General features: G+C 42.8%; 2 protein-coding genes across 5 annotated transcripts in view; both read left to right on the forward strand.

Moving 5' to 3' along the window:
* The first annotated feature begins 460 nt into the window (after positions 1 to 460).
* LOC135526760 (mothers against decapentaplegic homolog 5-like) lies at positions 461 to 18,998 on the forward strand. Of its 2 annotated transcripts, none has more exons than XM_064955395.1 (9): positions 461 to 615; positions 4,496 to 4,726; positions 4,967 to 5,160; positions 5,904 to 6,119; positions 6,782 to 7,054; positions 12,280 to 12,381; positions 14,551 to 14,772; positions 16,776 to 17,032; positions 17,344 to 18,998. In XM_064955395.1, the coding sequence occupies exons 3-9, from the start codon at positions 4,974 to 4,976 to the stop codon at positions 17,485 to 17,487; spliced, it is 1,401 nt and encodes a 466-aa protein (XP_064811467.1). In that variant the 5' UTR covers positions 461 to 615; positions 4,496 to 4,726; positions 4,967 to 4,973; the 3' UTR covers positions 17,488 to 18,998. The 2 variants fall into 2 exon arrangements, with proteins under 2 accessions (XP_064811467.1, XP_064811468.1); XM_064955396.1 differs by having other exon boundaries at positions 462 to 615; positions 4,970 to 5,160.
* Positions 18,999 to 19,645: 647 nt separating this feature from the next.
* The window catches only part of LOC135526761 (E3 ubiquitin-protein ligase synoviolin-like), a 10,919-nt gene continuing 8,502 nt past the window's right edge, over positions 19,646 to 22,062 (forward strand). Inside the window, exons 1-3 of one of the 3 annotated variants that reach the window (XM_064955398.1) lie at positions 19,646 to 19,897; positions 20,040 to 20,278; positions 21,977 to 22,062. The exon at positions 21,977 to 22,062 is cut by the window's right edge and continues 66 nt beyond it. In XM_064955398.1, coding sequence (XP_064811470.1) covers positions 21,997 to 22,062 — 66 coding nt within the window. In that variant the 5' untranslated portion in view covers positions 19,646 to 19,897; positions 20,040 to 20,278; positions 21,977 to 21,996. The remainder of the gene's footprint in view (positions 19,898 to 20,039; positions 20,279 to 21,976) is intronic. The other 2 variants (XM_064955397.1, XM_064955399.1) reach the window with 2 other exon arrangements.

The following is a 22,062-nucleotide window of genomic DNA, read 5'->3' on the forward strand; positions in this document are numbered from 1 at the left end:
TTAATTATTTTCACAGAACATTTGACATAAAACACATTTTTATTGTATTTTTTTCTATTTGGTTTTCTTTTTTCTTTTCTGCACTTTGAGATTATTTACAAATGTAATAAATTATTATTATTATTATTTACTTAAAGAGCAGTGCAGATTCTGGTAACAGAATGAATACCAAACTTTGCATCTGCACTGTTCTTTAAGTAAATGTATTTTTGTAAAATGTTCTGTTGAAATGGTTTAAAAGTCATCATTTTACATAGAGTTGTGTATGGTTGCAATCGTCGGCTTTTGTTTGACATACTAAGATTTTTCACTTTAAAATGTATCAGCATCACTCTGTTAACATGGAATAGCACTCATTTGAAGAAGACTCGTGACAAAGTGTAAAATAGAAGAAGAACCAGATGATGAAGAACATTTGAGAGTCAAATCTCTCATTTAGCGGAGGGATATGCGCTCCGCCTCCCAGTCTACTTGACGCTGGGACAGATGAGTCGGGAGAGTTAGGCGAAGGCTTTGGAGGGGAAAAAAAGTCACACAAAAAAAAACAAAAAAAAACCCGGCTTTAAATAGAGAAAAGTACTAAGGAAGCGACCAGCCTGCCTCAATTCTTGAAAGGTATGCGATGAAATGATAGCTTACCCACTAGATAAGCATGTTTCCATGGGTAGGCTACACAATTACCAAGTTTTAATCAGTAAAGCTAGGCTTGGGTACTTTTCCAGAGGGGGTGGGGTGTAGCTAGCTGGAGAAGTGATTGAAAAAGTTATCTCTGGAATGGTGGAGAAGGAGAACATAGCTAGTTAGCTAGGAATTGGGGTGTGTGTGTGTGTGGGGGGGGATAAAGACGATATTTGTGGTCAAAATAGGACGTGTTCTCGTTAACGTCAGCCATATAAAACCACACGAACAACTTTTGATTGTACCATCAATTCGGTTCAACTCGATAACCCAACTTGCTGAATTTAATTAACTTGTAGCGTGTCGAGCTAGCTAACGGTAGCTACTTGGCTAAGTTTAGCCAACGAGCTAACAAAATTAGCGAAATGGATAAAATTCATATTTTCCACTCTTAGCCATAATCACTTAACCTTAGCTACATACGTAAAATTATTAATAAAGAATATCTGAAAACGAAATACACATGGCTAGCTAGCTATGTGTATTGAATCAAATTGAAAACTTACTAGTTAACTAATGTTACTGTAATGTCTACTTTGGAAGTTAGCTACTTTGTTCAACGTCGACAAAAGGTGTATTCCAGGGAATCGGGACATGTTGTGTTGATTTCAAGCTTCAGTGGTATAATGTTTGTGATTATGGGTCAAGTACCTTAATGAGTATCACCTTGGGTGGGGATGGGGAGACATCTCATGCTTAGTTACCGGAACCATCCTTTGTTTCGCCCTTCACTTTCATCGTGGCCATGTCAGAATTGTCTCAACGTTCAGTATTATTTTCTCAAGTCTGTTGAATGTTGCTATACATTTTGCTGAATTTCTCAGCTTCATCTCAACAAGATTCTGTTGTTCTGCCCAACGGTTATTGAAGTGAGGCACTCTCCAAACCTGGTACCCATGGAGACGGTCAGACTCTTCATCCAGACACTGTTTGTGTTGTTCCTTCCTGACCCTGGTTACAGAACAGTCAGGCAGGAAAGGACTTAGGTGTGAAGTGATGTTGTCAGTCACTGGACTCGGGGCTCTGTGCACCTCGTTTCCTGTCGTTAATGTTATTGTATTGCTGTCATCGCTCACTTGGCATTACAGCCTCACAGCAACAGAAACCAGACAGGCTGTGTCCAGAGAGCTTGCTTACCAAGTTATCCATATATTCATGGATGAAACAACACACCTACATGGATTTTTAGAGAGTCTGTGAATAGCCTAGCTAGTATCTGCTACATTTTGTTTTCCTTGTATTCCCTGCCATCTCACTACTTCACATGCAAAGCTCACAATTTTTTCCTGTGTTGACTGAAGTGTAGGGTATATTTAATTCCCTATAGGACTCCACTATTGCTCTTTTCCCTATTGTAACAATGAAACATGAAGCTCTAAACTGCCTGGTGCTGTTGGACAGCTGTGTGCCGTAAGGGAAGGGATATGATGAGAAAGGAGCTTTCAGTGGCCTCACATCCTCTCTGCTAGGGCTGTTTTCAACAGCTGTGCAGCAATGCCTGTATTTTCTGTCTGTCCACCCAGTATGGCTGTCCCAGACAAAAAAATAATAATCTTGGTCGACCGAGAGGAGTCTGTTCTTTCAACCAATCGATTCGACCAATTTTTAAAACGTTTTTCCATATATAGACACACCCTGTGTTTGAATAAAATCAACTATATGTAGGCTACTGAGCAAGTCTGATGCTTTAAGCACCGCAAATTAAAAATGAAAATGTAAATTACTAAAGAGGGAGCCAGAGATCAATATACCAAATAAACCTCTTCCCGATCCTTCTGCTGCTGCTGGCCTTTGCAGATTCTGCCTTTATGTTCCTGCAGTTGCCGGTAATAGGCAACTGAGTGCCAAGTTAGCGTACCATTTTCGCTGGTCTGTGTGTCAGTTACGATTTTCATATGCACATTTTCGTGGAACAGTTTAATTTATAGTCTTCATAGCTCAAAATCAATGGCATATGGTTAATCAAAATTCTATTTAAATGTAACGTCTGTTGCCATTGGCAATATGTAAAAGTAGCCTACATAAAGCAAACAAATAAAAACATTGCAGCTCACAGGTAGAAAATAACCTGATTTTTAAATTTTTATTTATTATTCTTATATTTTTTTTAATATAAAAAAAATCCTATAAATCATCTTGGCCACGCATGGCCTGTCTTCACGGAACGTGAAACATTGTATGAACTATTAACACCAGTGTGCCCCAGACAGACACAGCTGTAGGCTATTCATGCAAGGGATAAGAAGTAATCAGGTAGGCCTATTTTATGATGTTTCCCCCTGATCAGAGGGTGACATTTTTTCCCTCCCTTTCAATGCTGAGTGGTCATCGACGGGGAAGAGAGCTGGAAAGATTTGTCAAATTGACAATAGTTCCTCAACGTAGCCTTTCTCAATGGATGTACAGACAGACATAGTTTACTTGCTGTTTTTGAGGTAAAGAAAACACTACTTTGAGAAGCTCCACAACTCATTAGCGGTGGTGCGTTAAGCCAATCCAGAAACAGTATCAGTTCCCCAAATGGACACATTTTATAGGCCTACATTTGCACGCAGGCCAGGTAGCCGATGGGCGTAGAAGTAGGCCTAATCAGGTGCATATTCAAGATTGACAGGAGCGCTCCAAACAAAAGACCACTACTAAATTAACAAGTCATAAATGGAATGAAATAAAGCGTAACTTTCCTCACTGGTGTGCCATCCCTGCGCCCTCCACTATAGACCAGTCCACTCAGACAGGCATCTCGTGTGCCATAAAATACTTTTTATTTATAAACTGGGTGTTTCGAGCCCTGAATGCTGACAGCTGTGATGTATCAGACTGTATACCATCAGTTTTGACAAAATATTTATTTTTACTGCTCTAATTATGTTGTTAACCAGTTTATCATAGCAATAAGGCACCTCGGGAGTTTGTGGTATATGGCCAATATACCACTGCTAAGGGCTGTGTCCAGGCACTCCACATTGCGTTGTGTCTAAGAACATCCCTTAGCCGTGGTATATTGGCCATATACCACACCCCCTTGTGCCTTATTACTTAAATATTTTTGCCACTGCTCGACAAAAAAAATCTTGGGCGACCAAGTCTTTGGTCCTTAAAAAGCTGCTGTAGGTGAAATATTGTCTGCTGTAGGTGAAATATTGTCTGCTGTAGGTGAAATATTGTCTGCTGTAGGTTGGTAAATGACAAAACCGCATGATGACTTGTTTCCAACATTAGTGCTGTTTTCCTAAACAAGTCAAATCCGCTAAGTGTTTTGTTTCCTTGCCATGATACTAAGGAGTATGGTGATACTAGTATCGTCCCGGCCTTAGATCAAATCAAATGAGAATGTATTAGTCACATACACCTGGTGAGCAGATGTTAATGTGGAGTGTAGCGAAATGCTTGTGCTTCTAGTTCCGACCATGTAGTAATATCTAACAAGTAATCTAACCTAACAATTTCACAACAACTACCTTATACACACACGTGTAAAGGGATAAAGAATATGTACATAAAGATATATGAATGAGTGATGGTACAGAACGGCATAGGCAAGATGCAGTAGACGGTATAGAGTACAGTATAGATATAGATATAGATGAGTAATGTAGGGTATGTAAACATATAAAAGTGGCATTGTTTAAAGTGGCTAGTGATACATGTTTTGCATAAAGATGCAGTAGATGATATCGAGTACAGTATATACATATGAGACGAGTAATGTAGGGTATGTAAACATATTATATTAAGTGGCAGTAGATGTCACCTGATCTGAGGATTCTGTTGTGCAATATATTTCCAACACAGCTTCTCTTCTTTCCCCCTCCAGGTTCCACACTAGACCTTTACCCAGGCTCTGGCCACTTTATCATATGGTACGAACCTAACCAGAGGGAGAAGAGGAGGGAGATAATAGGTCCTTTTCCTATTTATGTCTGCCTATTGACTAGCGACGTTTGCAAATCCTCTGGGCTGTTGTGTCCCAGAGGCCCGATCTCAGCTGAACTTGTTCCCCAAACTGCACTCCCCTCAGTGGGGTTGGTTGTGACCCAGCTCCAAGGTACATCCCACCTCACGGCAGGCTTTCCTTTCCTGAGCAGCAGCAGCAGCTGTGTCCTGCCTGCGTCCTGCCTCTATTTCCTGTCCTTGGTGTGCAAGGCTAAGCCTCCTCTCTACACTCCCCTTCCCCAAACACACACACACTCTCCCTGTTGTACACGATCCAAGAAGAGGACTCGTCAATCCCTTAACTTCCTGGTACATTTCTCTCCCTCCCTCCACTCCTTCGCACCCTGGACAGCAGCACCATGACCTCTATGTCCAGCCTGTTCTCCTTCACCAGTCCAGCTGTGAAGCGTCTGCTGGGGTGGAAGCAGGGGGACGAGGAGGAGAAATGGGCTGAGAAGGCTGTTGACGCTCTGGTCAAGAAACTGAAGAAGAAGAAGGGAGCCATGGAGGACCTGGAGAAAGCCCTCAGCAACCCAGGACAGCCCAGTGAGTGTCCCTGTCTGTCTGTAGTGTACTGTGTGTGTGTGTGCGGTGTCATACTTGGTTCATTTCAGGCCAGGTGTGTGTGTGTGTGTGTGTGCGGTGTCATACTTGGTCCATTTCAGGCCAGGTGTGTGTGTGTCTCTCTCTCTGGATCATAAGAGTATTCTAGATGAGTGTTGAGTCATTGTCCTGTTGAAAAACAAATGATAGTCCCGTTAAGCGCAAACCAGATAAAATGTCGTATCGCTGTGGTAGCCATGCTGGTTAAGTGTGCCTTGAATTCTAAATAAATCACCCCCAAATCTCAAATTTGGACTCATTAGACCAAAGGATAGAGTTCCATCGGTCTAATATCCATTGCTCGTGTTTCTTGGCCTAAGCAATTCCCTTCTTCTTATTGGTGTCCTTTAGTGGTGGTTTCTTTGCAGCAATTCGACCATGAAGGCCTGATTTCACGGTCTCCTCTGAACAGTTGAGGTTGATGTGTGTATTACTTTTACTCTGTAAAGCATTTATTTGGGCTGGTAACTGTAATGAATTTATCCTCAGCAGCAGAGGTAACTGGGATCTAACCAGGACAGCCCAGTGAGTGTCCCTGTCTGTAGTGTGTGTGTGTGTGTCTCTCTCTCTGGATCATAGAGTATTCTAGATGACTAAGAGAGCGATCATCATCATAATTCTTGGTCCAGATATTTTCTCACCTTCTCTTAAAACCCGTCTCTCTATCTCCTGCCCTGCCTTGCCAGGTAAGTGTGTGACCATTCCTCGGTCTCTGGACGGTCGTCTCCAGGTGTCTCACAGGAAGGGTCTCCCCCACGTTATCTACTGCAGAGTGTGGAGGTGGCCCGACCTACAGTCTCACCACGAGCTCAAACCTCTGGAGGTGTGTGACTATCCCTTCGGCTCCAAGCAGAAGGAGGTCTGCATTAACCCCTACCACTACAAGAGAGTAGAGAGCCCAGGTACGTCATGTGTTCATTCCTATTACAGTATTGACTCAATCTAATGCATTGCGAGACCATAGCCTATACATGTGATTAAATTGTGGCTGTTGTCCACGTCTTTCAACAAGAAATGTGTAGGACACAGTAAGGGTAATCTGTCTTAAGTTACCGTTTTAAGTTAAGTGAAGGAGAGTACGGACTATTCACACCTATATAGATTAGAGTTTCCAATACATATCCCTCAAGGTGATTTCATCAAAACAATATGGGACATTCTGGCTGCTTCCTTAGAGATAGGAACTGTTCTCTTGTCTCCTCGTGAGTGACATCTACCCTTGAATTGATTAATGCGAAGCTGTCAGTCAGGGAGGGGGAGGAGCAGAGCACAGGACAAGGACTTTCAAAATGACCTGATCAATAGGATCTGCATCATAGTATATTGTTTGTTTTGAATGTAATGGAAATAAGAAGAGAACTGGTATTGAAAGCACTTTCATTCAAATGTGAAGGCTAGATGCAATTGACATGCACAACAGTCCCAAATGATGACCGATCATGCTGATGAGAACATATGTTTTCACTGGTTTCAGATGAAATACTGTAGTGTCTCAAGGTTTCTTTTTAAGTCTCTTCAATCCCAATGTATATATTATTAAAAAAAAAAATCTCTTCTCCACCAGTGCTGCCTCCGGTGTTGGTGCCTCGCCACAGTGAGTTCAACCCCCAACACAGCCTCCTGGTCCAGTTCAGGAACATGACTCACAACGAGCCCCACATGCCTCTGAACGCCACCTTCCCAGAGTCCTTCCAGCAGCACAGCGGGGGCAGTAGCTCCTCCTTCCCAATCTCCCCCAACTCCCCTTACCCTCCCTCCCCAGCCTCCAGCGGAGGGGTGGGCACCTACCCCAACTCTCCTGCCAGCTCCGGGCCCTCCAGCCCCTTCCAGCTTCCAGGTAGATGTCAGTCTTCACTCCTATCATATATCATGCACCTATGTGTTTATTGATAGTCCGTTACCATTGCTGCTATTACAACATAATATGTTGTTAGCTTATGTCATATATTCACACTTGTACACTTCACCTGGTCTCACACTGCCCTTTGACCTCTGAGAATGTAAAAAAAAAAAAAAGTGTTTTCCTGGTGAAAATGTGATTTTAGAAATCAGTGGAGGACCATTTGGTTTGATTTCTAACAGTTTGGGATGATGGTCCATGATATATACCAGGGTCCTCTGACAGCCAGGGGGAACAATCAAAATGCCAACTAAAGAGTGTAACAAAGCCCGGCATCAGGTTGACTGTCAGTCACTGTGCTCATCGCTGGGCCCAACATAGCTCCTATTCGTGTGTGTATATACATTTGATGTCGGAATTTACATACACTTTATCCAAATACATTTAAACTGAGTTTTTCCACAATTCCTGATATTTAATCCTAGGAAAAAATCCTTGTCTTTAGGTCAGTTAGGATCACCACTTTATTTTAAGAATGTGAAATGTCAGAATAACAGTAGAGAGAAGGATTTATAACTTTTATTTCTTTCATCACATTCCCAGTGGGTCATAGGTTCACATACACTCAATTAGTATTTGGTAGCATTGCCTTTTTAAATTGTTTAACTTGGGTCAAATGTTTCGGGTAGCCTTCCACAAGCTTCCCACAATAAGTTGGGTGAATTTTGTCCCATTCCTCCTGACAGAGCTGGTGTAACGGAGTCAGGCTTGTAGGCCTTCTTGCTCACACACACTTTTTAAGTTCTGCCCACAAATGTTCTATCGGATTGAGGTCAGGGCTTTGTGATGGCCACTCCAATACCTTCCCTTTGTTGTCCTTGAGCCATTTTGACACAACTTTGAAAGTATGCTTGGGGTCATTGTCCATTTGGAAGACCCATTTGCGACCAAGCTTTAATTTCCTGACTGATGTCTTGAAATGTTGCTTCAATAAATCCACATAATTTTCCTCCGGTACAGAGAGTAGCATCTATTTTGTGAAGTGCACCAGTCCCTCCTGCAGCAAAGCACCCCCACAACATGATGCTGCCACCCCCGTGCTTCACAGTTGGGATGGTGTTCTTCAGCTTGCAAGCGTCCCCCTTTCTCCTCCAAACATAACGATGGTCATTATGGCTATTTTTGTTTCATCAGACCAGAGGACATTTCTCCAAAAAGTATGATCTCTGTCCCCATGTGCAGTTGCAAACCGTAGACTCGCTTTTTTTTATGGCGGTTTTGGAGCAGTTGCTTCTTCCTTGCTGAGCGGCCTTTCAGGTTATGTCGATATAGGACTTGTTTTACTGTGGATATAGATACTTTTGTACTTGTTTCCTCCAGCATCTTCACAAGGTCCTTTGCTGTTGTTCTCGGATTTGATTTTGCATTTTTAGCACAAGCACGTCCATCTCTAGGCGACCGAACGATTCCTGAGTGGTATGATGGCTGTGTGGTCCCATGGTACTTGCTGGTACAGATGAATGTGGCACCTTCAGGCACTTGGAAATTGCTCCCAAGGATGAACCAGACTTGTGGAGGTCTTAAAACAAATATTCTGAGGTCTTGGCTGATATCTTTTGATTTTCCATGATGTCAAGCAAAGAGGCACAGAGTTTGAAGGTAGGCCTTGAAATACATCCACAGGTACACCTCCAATGGACTCAAATGATGTTAATTAGCCTATCAGAAGCTTCTAAAGCCATGACATCATTTTCGTGAATTTTCCAAGGCACAGTCAACTTATTGTATGTAAACTTCTGACCCACTGGAATTGTGAAATAATCTGACTAAAAAATTGTTGGAAAAATTACTTGTCATGCGTGAAGTAGATATCCTAACTGATTTGCCAAAACTATAGTTTGTTAATAAGAAATGTGTGAAGTGGTTTAAAAACGTGTTTTAATGACTCCAACCTCAGTGTATGGAAACTTCCGACTTCAACTATACATCCCCAGCCAGTGAGATTTGCTGATGAAAAGATGCATGGGCCGCTGTAGTCAGGCATACTGGCAGCAGGGAAAATAGCTTTTTGTCTTTTTAATTGTGGTGATTTACCCCCAGGGTTGAATCACTGCAGTGCTAGTGCTGTCACTTCTATGTGCTACCCAGACTCCTCTTTTACGTTGCTGCTACTTTCTGTTTAGAATTTATGCGTAGTCACTTTAACTCTACCTACATGTACATATTACCTCGACTAACCAGTGCCCCCGCACATTGACTCTGTACCGGTATCCCCTGTATATAGCCTCCACAGTGACTCTGTACTGGTACCCCCTGTATATAGCCTCCACAGTGACTCTGTACTGGTACCCCCTGTATATAGCCTCCACATTGACTCTGTACCTGTACCCCCTGTATGTAGCCTCCACATTGACTCTGTACCGGTACCCCCTGTATAGCGCCTCCACATTGACTCTGTACCGGTACCCCCTGCATAGAGCCTCCACATTGACTCTACCGTAATACCCTGTATATAGCTTCCACATTGACTCTGTACCGTAATACCCTGTATATAGCTTCCACATTGACTCTGTACCGTAATACCCTGATTATAGCCTGGCTACTGTTATTTTACTGCTGCTGTTCAATTATTTGTTGCTTTTATTTAAAAAAATAGTAATAATTCCAAATCCAATCAAATTGTATTTGTCACATGCGCCGAATACAACAGGTATTCACCTTACATTGAGATTCTTACTTACAAGCTCCTAATCAACAATGCAATTTAAAATATACAAATAAGAAATAAAAGGAACGAGTAATTAAAGAGCAGCAGTAAAATAACAATGGCGACTATATACAAGGGGTGCTGGTACAGAGTCAATGTGCAGGGGCACCGGTTAATTGAGGTAATGTGTACATGTAGTTAGTTATTAAAGTGACTATGCATAGATAAGAGTAGCATTGGTGTAAAATAGTGGGTGGGGGGGGGCAATGCAAATAGTCTGGGTGGCCATTTGATGAGGTGTTCAGGAGTCTTATGTCTTGGGGGTAGAAGCTGTTTAGAAGCCTCTTGGACCTAGACTTGGTGCTCCGGTACCGCTTGCCGTACAGTAGCAGAGAGAACAGTATATGACTTGGGTGGCTGGAGTCTTTGACAATTTTCTTTGGGACCTTCCTCTGATACCGCCTGGTATAGAGGTCCTGGGTGGCAGGAAGCTTGGCCCCAGTGATGTACTGGGCCTTACTCATATCCTCTGTAGCGCCTTAGTCAGATGCCGAGCAGTTGCCATACCAGGCGGTGATGCAACGTCAGGATGCTCTGGTGCAGCTGTCGAACCTTTTGAGGATCTGGGGACCCATGACACATTTTTTAAAATCTCCTGAGGGGGGAATAGGTTTTGTTGTGCCCTCTTCACAATGGTTTTGGTGTGCTTGGACCATGTTAGTTTGTTGATGTGGACACCAAGGAACTTGAAGCTCTGAACATGGTCCACTTACAGCCCCGTCGATGAGAATGGGGGTGTGCTCGATCCTCCTTTTCCTCTCGTCCACAATCATCTCGTTTGTCTTGAAAACGTTGAGGGAGATGTTGTCTTGGCACCACACGGCCAGGTCTCTGACCTCCTCCCTATAGGCTGTCTCATTGTTGTCGGTGATCAGGCCTTCCACTGTTGTGTCATCGGCAAACTTAATGATGGTGTTGGAGTCATGCCTGGCCATGCAGTCATGAGTGAACAGGGAGTACAGAAGGGGACTGAGCACGCACCCCTGAGTGGCCCCTGTGTTGAGGATCAGCTTGGCGGATGTCCAGAGGGAGATGTTTAGTCCCAGAGTTCTTGGCTTATTGATGAGCTTTGGGGGCATTGGGGTGTTGAACTCTGAGCTGTAGTCAATGAATTATGTTCTCCCAAAGGTGTTCCTTTTGTCCAGGTGGGAAAGGGCAGTGTGGAGTACAATAGAGATTGCATCATCTGTTAGGGCGCTATGCAAATTGGATTGGGTCTAGGGTTTCTGGGATAATGGTGTAGATGAGCCATGACCAGCCTTTCAAAGCACTTCATGGCTACAGACGAGAGTGCTACGGGTCGGTAGTCATTTAGGGAGGTTGCCTTAGTCCCTGTGTCCAAGAACGTTATGGCGGTCTGCTTTAAACATGTTAGTATTACAGACTCGGACAGGGAGAGGTTGAAAATGTCAGTGAAGACACTTGCCAGTTGGTCAGCGCATGCTCGAAGTACAGGTCCTGGTAATCCGTCTGGCCCTGCGGCCTTCTGAATGTTGACCTGTTTAAAGGTCTTACTCACATTGGCTGCGGATCACATGATTACACAGTCGTCTGGAAACAGCTGGTGCTCTCATGCATGTTTCAGTGTTATTTGCCTTGGAGCAAGCATAGAAGTAGTTTAGCTCTTCTGATAGGCTCCTGTCACTGGGCAGCTCTCGACTGTGCTTCCCTTCAGTCTGTAATGGTTTGCAAGCCCTGCCACATCCGACGAGTGTCGGAGCATGTGTAGTACGATTCGCTCTTAGTCCTGTATTGGCGCTTTGCCTGTTTGATGGTTCGTCGGAGGGCATAGCGGGATTTCTTACATTTCCGGGTTAGAGTCCCCGCTCCTTGAAAGTGGCAACTCTACCCTTTAGCTCAGTGCGGATGTTGACTGTAATCCATGGCTTCTGGTTGGAGTATGTACTGTGGGGATGATGTTCTTGATGCACTTCTTGATAAAGCCAGTGAGTGATGTGGTGTAGTCCAATGCCATCGGCAGAATCCCGGAACATATAACCAGTCTGTGCTAGCACAACAGACCTGTAGCTTAGCATCTGCTTCATCTAACCACTTATTTTATTTATTTTTTAAATTATTGTCCGAGTCACTGGTGCTTGGTCTGTAGGAAGGCCAGTCTTCTCATTAGAAAACATGACCAACAGTCCCCACCCATACCCCACTTGAAAGGATTCTCAATTTCAGTCCTCATCAGTGGTTGTGTAATACAACACTTATGGGACTGTGCATACATTAGTGTTCCATGTGGCGGATGTGTGTGAAACCCTACACCTGTTTCCGGGTAGAGAAAGATCCTGTGGTGGCGGATGGGTTTAAACTGCTCTTGAGAGTTGTCAGTCCTCGTGTGTGTGTGTGTGTGTGTGTGTGTGTGTGTGTGGGGACAGCCATTTGTCATCAACAGCATCTGGTCTCTTAACCATCTGTCAATTGTGGTGTTTTTTTTTTTTTTCTCCAGCTGATACCCCACCCCCGGCTTACATGCCCCCTGACGAGCAGATGGGACAGGAGGGGTCCATGGAGACCAGCAGCAGCGGGCCCAGGAACATGCCTAGTGGGGGTGAGGAGTCTGACCTTACACTTTTACACTTTATTATTATTTTTTTTTACCTCTACTTTAATCAATCGGGAATTCCTGATATCATATTCTTCATTCATTGGAACTGATTTATCCTAATTGTCTACGTTGACCTGGTCACATGTCCGTCAATACAAACTGAAATCCTACTGTTCCCTGAAGGAGAGAAACGAGGTACAACATACCGCGGGGAGTCGCACTCTCGTGACTTCGGTTGAAGGAATCTATACTGATCAACAATATGAAACCAACCCTTTACATGCTGGGTTTATATTGTTGATCAGTATAGATCCCTCAACCGAAGTCACGAAAGATAAAAGCTGATTTCGCTCAAATGTGTTTACATCCCTGTGCAGTTCACCTTTGCCAAGCTAATCCATCCACCTAACAGGTGTGGCATATCAAGAAGCTGATTCAACAGCTGGAGCATTACATAGGTGCACCTTATGCTGGGGGAGAATAAAATGCCACTCTAAAATGGGCAGGTTTGTAACCCAGTTGGAACAGGGACAGCCCCCCCCCCCCCCAATGGCTTATACTTTTAGGGGTTAAACATGGACAGTGAGACTGTATAGCTTGGATGAAGTCAGACCCCTTATAGATGCAGTAATGAGGTCAATCGAACTGGACCAAAACAATGGAATTGCCATGGAAACGTTTGGGGGGGGGGGGGGAATCCAGAGTCTCCTCATTCCCCCCCAGAAAAACAAACCTACATTTAGGGAATTGTTTACATGTATGTCACACTGTTGAAGTAAAAATCGGAGTATAATGCTTGTATGGATGTCAAGACCAACACGTGTTTGTCATCACCAATCAGTTAAAAATGACTTTGCCTACCACCACAGATTTCGGTATGCTAGCTATGCTACCAGCTTATACAAATAGAAGTTAGCATTTAGCAATCACTTCTTCTAAACACGAAAGGAGACTACTACATTAGGGGGTGTGCTGAGTAGTTGGACAAAACGAGTCTTGTAACGGAAATGGGCAATTTTCTGGATACGATTTATGATCACTGATGATTACAAAAACGACTTTCTCATGTCAGTCGTATTAAGGTCTTACGTGGTCTAATTAACTCAACTGGCTTGTTTACCTGTCTGTAAAGAGAAGGGTGGGCTGTACGTTGATCCTGCTGCTCCGATTGGATAGAGTGACGCTGTATTTCTCCGTCCACTCGCTTCATAATTACACCTATCACTTTTTTTCGCTAATGTTTTCGGTCTGATCATTTAGTTTACTGCTGCCTGCTACTGTGATGCATCACATGGCGAGGACGTTTGATATCGATGTGCATAATATCTAATAAGCAGGGCAAGGGTATGAAAACGAGGATGTTTAATCTGACAAATTTGGCTGCCCGCTGCAAATTGAGGGCACACCCATCCGCGCGCTGCTCCTAATCTGCAGCTATTAAGCAGCGAGATTGTGCAGGGAGGTATTTTGCTAAAATCTACTTAAAACGCATATTTAAACACTTAGTTGTGATAAAAATACATTTAAAAAAAAAAAAACAATCATCCTATCCGACTATCAACTTTTCAATTTCCGGATATGATTATGAAAACAAGTATGGCCATTGTCTGCACACCCCTATTCTAAATGTTATGCAGCCGAATCGGACTTAAGTAACCACATTTGTGAATGAGAGTATACCACCGAGGGACCGTTTAGTCGGCGCAACGTAAGACTGTCGCGTTTTCCAGTTTTGTTTTTAAGGTCGCGTTCACACCGAGGTGATGAGCTGAAGGAATGAATCCAAGCCTCACGTTTATCACCTGTGGAAGGCTTGGATCCCAGTGAGGCGCAGATTTCATTGTCCTTGTCGGGCGTGATTGTCTCAAGAGTGCGACTCCCCCCATAATATGTTGTACCGAAGTTGCCTAACTGAAAGGGAGCTATGGGCACCACATTCATGAATTGATCACATTTTAAATGGTACTTTTCAAGATTTATGCATCCCATTTTCCTTTGCAACAAAGAAGGATCCCTGTAGATGTGGAGTATGAGGAACCGAGCCACTGGTCTAGTATTGTGTACTATGAGTTAAACATCCGCTCCACCTTCTCCCTGTAGATGTGGAGTATGAGAAACCTGGGTCACTGGTGTCGTACTGTGTTGAACGACCTCTCCACCTTCTCCCTGTAGATGTGCAGCCAGTGGAGTACGAGGAACCGAGCCACTGGTGCAGTATTGTGTACTATGAGTTGAACAACAGAGTGGGTGAGGCCTACCATGCTTCTTCTACCAGCGTCCTGGTGGACGGCTTCACCGACCCCTCCAACAACAAGAACCGCTTCTGCCTGGGGTTGCTCTCCAACGTCAACCGCAACTCAACCATAGAGAACACACGCCGCCACATCGGCAAAGGTGAGAATAAACACGCGGTGCCACATCGGCAACACATTGACATTAATAGATTAGTTGTGAAGATTGAAATTAGATGAGGGGTTTAGAGAAAATGTGGGGAAGGAATGGTGACAAACATGCATGATATTCAACTAAAACATGCATTTTTTTATTGATTTGTATTCTGAGTTGTTTATTTGCTGGGTATTACTGCACTGTTGGAGCTAGAAACACAAGCATTAGGTATTACTGTACTGTTGGCGCTAGAAACACAAGCATTAGGTATTACTCTACTGTTGGAGCTAGAAACACAAGCATTAGGTATTACTGTACTGTTGGCGCTAGAAACACAAGCATTAGATATTACTGTACTGTTGGAGCTAGAAACACAAGCATTAGGTATTACTCTACTGTTGGAGCTAGAAACACAAGCATTAGATATTACTGTACTGTTGGAGCTAGAAACACAGGCATTAGGTATTACTGTACTGTTGGAGCTAGAAACACAAGCATTAGGTATTACTCTACTGTTGGAGCTAGAAACACAAGCATTAGGTATTACTCTACTGTTGGAGCTAGAAACACAAGCATTAGGTATTACTCTACTGTTGGAGCTAGAAACACAAGCATTAGGTATTACTCTACTGTTGGAGCTAGAAACACAAGCATTAGGTATTACTCTACTGTTGGAGCTAGAAACACAAGCATTAGGTATTACTCTACTGTTGGAGCTAGAAACACAAGCATTAGGTATTACTCTACTGTTGGAGCTAGAAACACAAGCATTAGGTATTACTCTACTGTTGGAGCTAGAAACACAAGCATTAGGTATTACTCTACTGTTGGAGCTAGAAACACAAGCATTAGGTATTACTCTACTGTTGGAGCTAGAAACACAAGCATTAGGTATTACTCTACTGTTGGAGCTAGAAACACAAGCATTAGGTATTACTCTACTGTTGGAGCTAGAAACACAAGCATTAGGTATTACTCTACTGTTGGAGCTAGAAACACAAGCATTAGGTATTACTCTACTGTTGGAGCTAGAAACACAAGCATTAGGTATTACTGTACTGTTGGAGCTAGAAACACAAGCATTAGATATTACTCTACTGTTGGAGCTAGAAACACAAGCATTAGGTATTACTCTACTGTTGGAGCTAGAAACACAAGCATTAGGTATTACTCTACTGTTGGAGCTAGAAACACAAGCATTAGGTATTACTCTACTGTTGGAGCTAGAAACACAGGCATTAGGTATTACTCTACTGTTGGAGCTAGAAACACAAGCATTAGGTATTACTGTACTGTTGGAGCTAGAAACACAAGCATTAGGTATTACTCTACTGTTGGAGCTAGAAACACAAGCATTAGGTATTACTCTACTGTTGGAGCTAGAAACACAAGCATTAGGTATTACTCTACTGTTGGAGCTAGAAACACAAGCATTAGATATTACTGTACTGTTGGAGCTAGAAACACAAGCATTAGGTATTACTCTACTGTTGGAGCTAGAAACACAAGCATTAGGTATTACTCTACTGTTGGAGCTAGAAACACAAGCATTAGGTATTACTCTACTGTTGGAGCTAGAAACACAAGCATTAGGTATTACTCTACTGTTGGAGCTAGAAACACAAGCATTAGGTATTACTCTACTGTTGGAGCTAGAAACACAAGCATTAGATATTACTGTACTGTTGGAGCTAGAAACACAAGCATTAGGTATTACTCTACTGTTGGAGCTAGAAACACAAGCATTAGGTATTACTCTACTGTTGGAGCTAGAAACACAAGCATTAGGTATTACTCTACTGTTGGAGCTAGAAACACAAGCATTAGGTATTACTGTACTGTTGGAGCTAGAAACACAAGCATTAGGTATTACTCTACTGTTGGAGCTAGAAACACAAGCATTAGGTATTACTCTACTGTTGGAGCTAGAAACACAAGCATTAGGTATTACTGTACTGTTGGAGCTAGAAACACAAGCATTTCTCTTTTTTTCCCTCTTTCTCCCTCAGGGGTCCACCTGTACTATGTAGGAGGTGAGGTGTATGCAGAGTGTCTGAGTGACACCAGTATCTTCGTTCAGAGTCGTAACTGTAACTATCACCATGGTTTCCACCCCACCACGGTGTGTAAGATCCCTAGTGGCTGCAGTCTGAAGATCTTTAACAACCAGGAATTTGCTCAGCTGCTGGCCCAGTCTGTGAATCACGGCTTTGAGGCGGTCTACGAACTGACCAAGATGTGCACCATCCGAATGAGCTTTGTAAAGGTGATTTACATTTTGATTCAACAATTATATTAGTTTCAGTACTATTTACAGTTCACTGCTTGATCTTGTCCATTGATTTAAAAAATATATAGATTTATTTTGTGGAAATAATTTAAAACGGTTATCTTAATTTCATTGAAAGAGCAATTTGGCAATGTTGAGAATAACACTGGGGCACGCTGTGGCGTAACACTGAAATGGAAAACAAGCATTTCTGATTGGACAAATTCGCTGTTTCATTCCTTTTTTTTGGACCATTTACTGAATATGACCCAGCTTTAACTTTCTCTCTCTTGCTTCCCCCCCAACAGGGCTGGGGAGCTGAGTATCACCGACAAGATGTCACCAGCACCCCCTGTTGGATAGAAGTGCACCTTCACGGCCCTCTGCAGTGGTTGGATAAAGTGCTGACACAGATGGGCTCTCCTCTCAACCCCATCTCTTCAGTGTCTTAATGGGTACCCCCCCCCCCCCCAGACCAGACTCTCAACCCCATCACTTCAGTGTCCTAATGGGTACCCCCCCCCCCCCAGACCAGACTCTCAACCCCATCTCTTCAGTGTCCTAATGGTTACCCCCCCCCCCAGACCAGACTCTCAACCCCATCTCTTCAGTGTCCTAATGGTTACCCCCCCCCAGACCAGACTCTCAACCCCATCTCTTCAGTGTCTTATTGGTGCCCCTCCCCCAAGACCAGACTCTCAACCCCATCTCTTCAGTATCTTATTGGTGCCCCCCCAGACCAGACTCTCAACCCCATCTCTTCAGTGTCTTATTGGTGCCCCTCCCCCAAGACCAGACTCAACCACATCTCTTCAGTGTCCTAATGGTTACCCCCCAGACCAGACTCTCAACCCCATCTCTTCAGTGTCTTATTGGTGCCCCCCAGACCAGACTCTCAACCCCATCTCTTCAGTGTCCTAATGGTTACCCCCCCAGACCAGACTCTCAACCCCATCTCTTCAGTGTCTTATTGGTGCCCCCCCAGACCAGACTCTCAACCCCATCTCTTCAGTGTCTTATTGGTGCCCCCCCAGACCAGACTCTCAACCCCATCTCTTCAGTGTCTTATTGGTGCCCCTCCCCCAAGACCAGACTCTCAACCCCATCTCTTCAGTATCTTATTGGTGCCCCCCCCCAGACCAGACTCTCAACCCCATCTCTTCAGTGTCCTAATGGTTACCCCCCCAGACCAGACTCTCAACCCCATCTCTTCAGTGTCTTATTGGTGCCCCCCAGACCAGACTCTCAACCCCATCTCTTCAGTGTCCTAATGGTTACCCCCAAGACCAGACTCTCAACCCCATCTCTTCAGTGTCTTATTGGTTGCTCCCCAGAGACCAGACTCTCAACCCCCATCTCTTCAGTGTCTTATTGGTCCCCCCCCCCCCAGAGACCAGACCAGCCAGGCTGGGAGGTTCTTTTCCACATTTTTATTTTTAATGTTTTAATGAGTGAAAGGAGATGATAAAAGGCGGAACTGTTTACAGTATCTGGCTGCAGAAGGGATGTTGAACCCAGAGCAGCAGAATTAAAAGAAAGAAAATGGAGGCTACAAGCAGAAGATTAAAGTAGAGTAGCGGCACAAAATAATGGACAAAGTACTGCTCTGAGTCATCCACTACCAACCATGTGCTTATTCTATTGAGAGTAGTAGGACTGGAAAGCATGTACCTTACTTTATATTTTAAATGTTTTTTTTAAAAGGATTTTGCATAAAATGTTTGAAATATTTTCTTTCTGTAATAATGAAATAATAATGAAATGTATATCACTACTACAAATTTACCACAGTCAAACTACTTACATTTTTTTTTCTAATGCCAGATATTTTACATCTAAGGTATAGATATCATTATGTTTACTATTAAGACAGATCTCAATGTTTCCAGTTTATAGTTTCTATCACTAGAAAAACTTGAGTTACTGCCATTTTAAATAAAGTATGTCTAACTGATAACTATGATATGAGTTCATTACTGAATGTTTTGAACAGGTGACAAGCTAGAAACATCACACTTCTCAGAGGAACTCATCAATAAAGTTGTCAATGAGGCTGGATCGGTACTCTGTACATACAGTATATGTTCAAGTGACAGAATGACTTTCTGTATTCATTAACCATCTTTTTTTATTTTATCTTGAGGTAAGTTTCTGTGTAGGGTACAGTTTGTGGCATTATTCTGATATGACAGAATCAACTTCATTAGCACAAAGTTAACCGATTAATGGGTAACGGTGACTACATGTTTATTCACCTGATTTTTTTTTTTTTTTTTTTTACACTTTTTGTGAATACTTGTCTGTTATCACCAGCATTGGTGGGTACTTTAGTTGCGATGCTGACATTTTAAGGGTGCGGCACTACAGTCCATTACGGTTAATAAAACCCATCATTTGATTGGCGCTAGTACGTGGTAGGAAATCAACTTGCCAGACCACCATTGGAAAAATATATATCCCTGTTCATCTATTGGTCCGCGTTGAGTTACCGTACATCTACTAAACTATGGTCTAACTCACCAAGGTACAAATCCAATGCCAAAAAAATAAACCGGGGTACGCTGGTGTGAAAACCCATGGACTCCCATTGATAAGTCTAACGGTAGTTAGCTACAACACCGACGGGAATTCTGTAAATCGAGTGTCACGGTTTCTATTGGAATGCAACGTCAGCTTGTTATCTAATTGCTTTTCTTCGTTTAACAGCCAACAAACGGTTTCCATCGAGCGCATATACACTTCAATCTCTTATTTTTTATTATGAACATAACAAATACAAATATACAAAGGAGTGCATTAACCTGACAGGGAGGGAGTGTTTACATATCAAGATACATTTTCAATTTGTTAAATACTTTTGTGGTGCGTATTGCTTTTTTTTGTTTTTACATTTACTAATCATTTCAACAGAATTGAAATATTTATCTTTAAATAATGTGAAAAGGGGTTTGTTCTCTGCACACTTCATTTCAATCTCTCTTGCTACTTTGGATTTCCCCGGAAGTGAGGTGGCCACTCCGAGGAGCAAGCCAAAGATAAACACGTATCGGAGACTCAGGCGTCTTTGGGACTTGAGGTATATAAATGTTAAAATATACAGCGAAATGCTTGAAGAAGGGAAAAGTAATTGGTCGTAATATAGTTGAGGGACTTGATACATCTTGTAATCATAGTGAACGCCCCAATCAAAGCGTTGGAACAAGATCAACAAGTGAATTCCGTGACAAAAACGACATCGAGTCCGTGAGTAGCTAACGTTAGCTAGCTAGCTGTCCATATTAGTTTCGCACCGCAGTAACATTACTGTACAGCTAACTACCAGAATAGCTGGCTATGCAGAGCAAGAGCAGCCAAGCTAGCTGTCCCTTCCATCCCAGATTAGCTAACACACCCCCTCAGCTATAACATTGCATTGTTAACTAGCTATGTATTGGCTGTCTTGTTAGCTATCTTGTTATTAACTTGTCATCCGATACATCTACCTAGCTTGGTAGATTTAAATATGGCATATCAACAATGCAGTTTTAGTTTGAACGAAATTAAGGCTTGATTAAATTGAGTGAAGATGTCAATCTAGATTCAACAAAAATGTAAACGCAACATGTATAGTGTTGATCCCATGTTTCATGAGCAAAAATGAAAGATCCCAGAAATGTTTCATACACACAAAAAGCTTATTTCTATGAAATCCTGCGCAAATTTGTTTACATCCCTGTTCGTGAGGATTTCTCCTATGCCAAGATAATATATCCACCTGACAGGTGTGGCATATCAAGAAGTTGAGTACCCTGCTGCTACTCGCTGTTTATTATCTATGCATAGTCACTTCACCCCTACCTACATGTACAAATGACCTCAACTAACCTGTACCCCCGAACACTGACTCAGTACCAGTACCCCCTGTATATAACCTCGTTATTTTGTTACTTTTTATATTTTTGTATATTTGGTAAATTACTGTTTTACTCTTGAACGTCAATTTTGGTTAAGGGCTTGTAAATAAGCATTTCACTGTAAGGTCTACACTTTTGTATTCGGCCCACGTGACAAAGTTTGATTTGATTTTGCTGGGGACAATAAAAGGCCACTCTAAAATGTGCAGTTTTGTCACACAACAAATTGCCACAGATGTCTCAATTTTTAAAGGAGCGTTCAATTGGCATGCTGACTGCAGGAATGTCCCCCAGAGTTGTTGTCAGAGAATTGAATGTTAATTTCTCTACCATAAGCCTCCTCCAATGTTGTTTTAGAGAATTTGGCAGTACATCCACCCGACCTCTCAACAACAGACCACGTGTATTGTGTCGTGTGTGTGTGAGCGGTTTGCTGATATCAACGTTGTGAACTGTGTGCCCCATGGTGGCGGTGGGGTGGTATGAGCAGGCATAAGCTACGGAAAGCGAACACAATTGCAGTTTATCGATGGCAATTTGAAATGCACAGATATACCGTGACGAGATCTTATGGCCCATTGTTGTGCCATTCATCTGTCACCATCACCTCGTGTTTCAGGATAATGCTCTGCCCCATGTCGCAAGGATCTGGTCACAATTCATGGAAGCTGAAAAGTGTTTTAATTTACTTATTTCATTTACATTACATTTACATTTAAGTCATTTAGCAGACGCTCTTATCCAGAGCGACTTACAAATTGGTGAATTCACCTTCTGACATCCAGTGGAACTTCCTTGTATGAACTAACTTTGTAAAATCTTCGAAATTGTAGCATGTTACGTTTTTATATTTTTGTACAGTTGAAACATTGCTCTGTTTACACTTGGCCCCTAGGCAGCTGTCAACATACATGTATTTATTCAGTGACTGTTACTTGTTAGCTATCTAGTGAGCTATAAGGAAGCAATTTGATTATCCAACAGCCAGGATTATGAAATGACAATATCCTAACCTGCTCTACATTCTGATTGTCGTCCTACCACACAGCTGTAGATACTGCCTACACCATGGTGCGTGCAGGCCTGGTGACTGCCACCAGTCTGGCTCTGACTGGCGCTGTGATTGCCCATGCC

Source organism: Oncorhynchus masou, chromosome 32, assembly GCF_036934945.1.
Source record: "Oncorhynchus masou masou isolate Uvic2021 chromosome 32, UVic_Omas_1.1, whole genome shotgun sequence".
NCBI classification, from domain to species: Eukaryota; Metazoa; Chordata; class Actinopteri; order Salmoniformes; family Salmonidae; genus Oncorhynchus; species Oncorhynchus masou.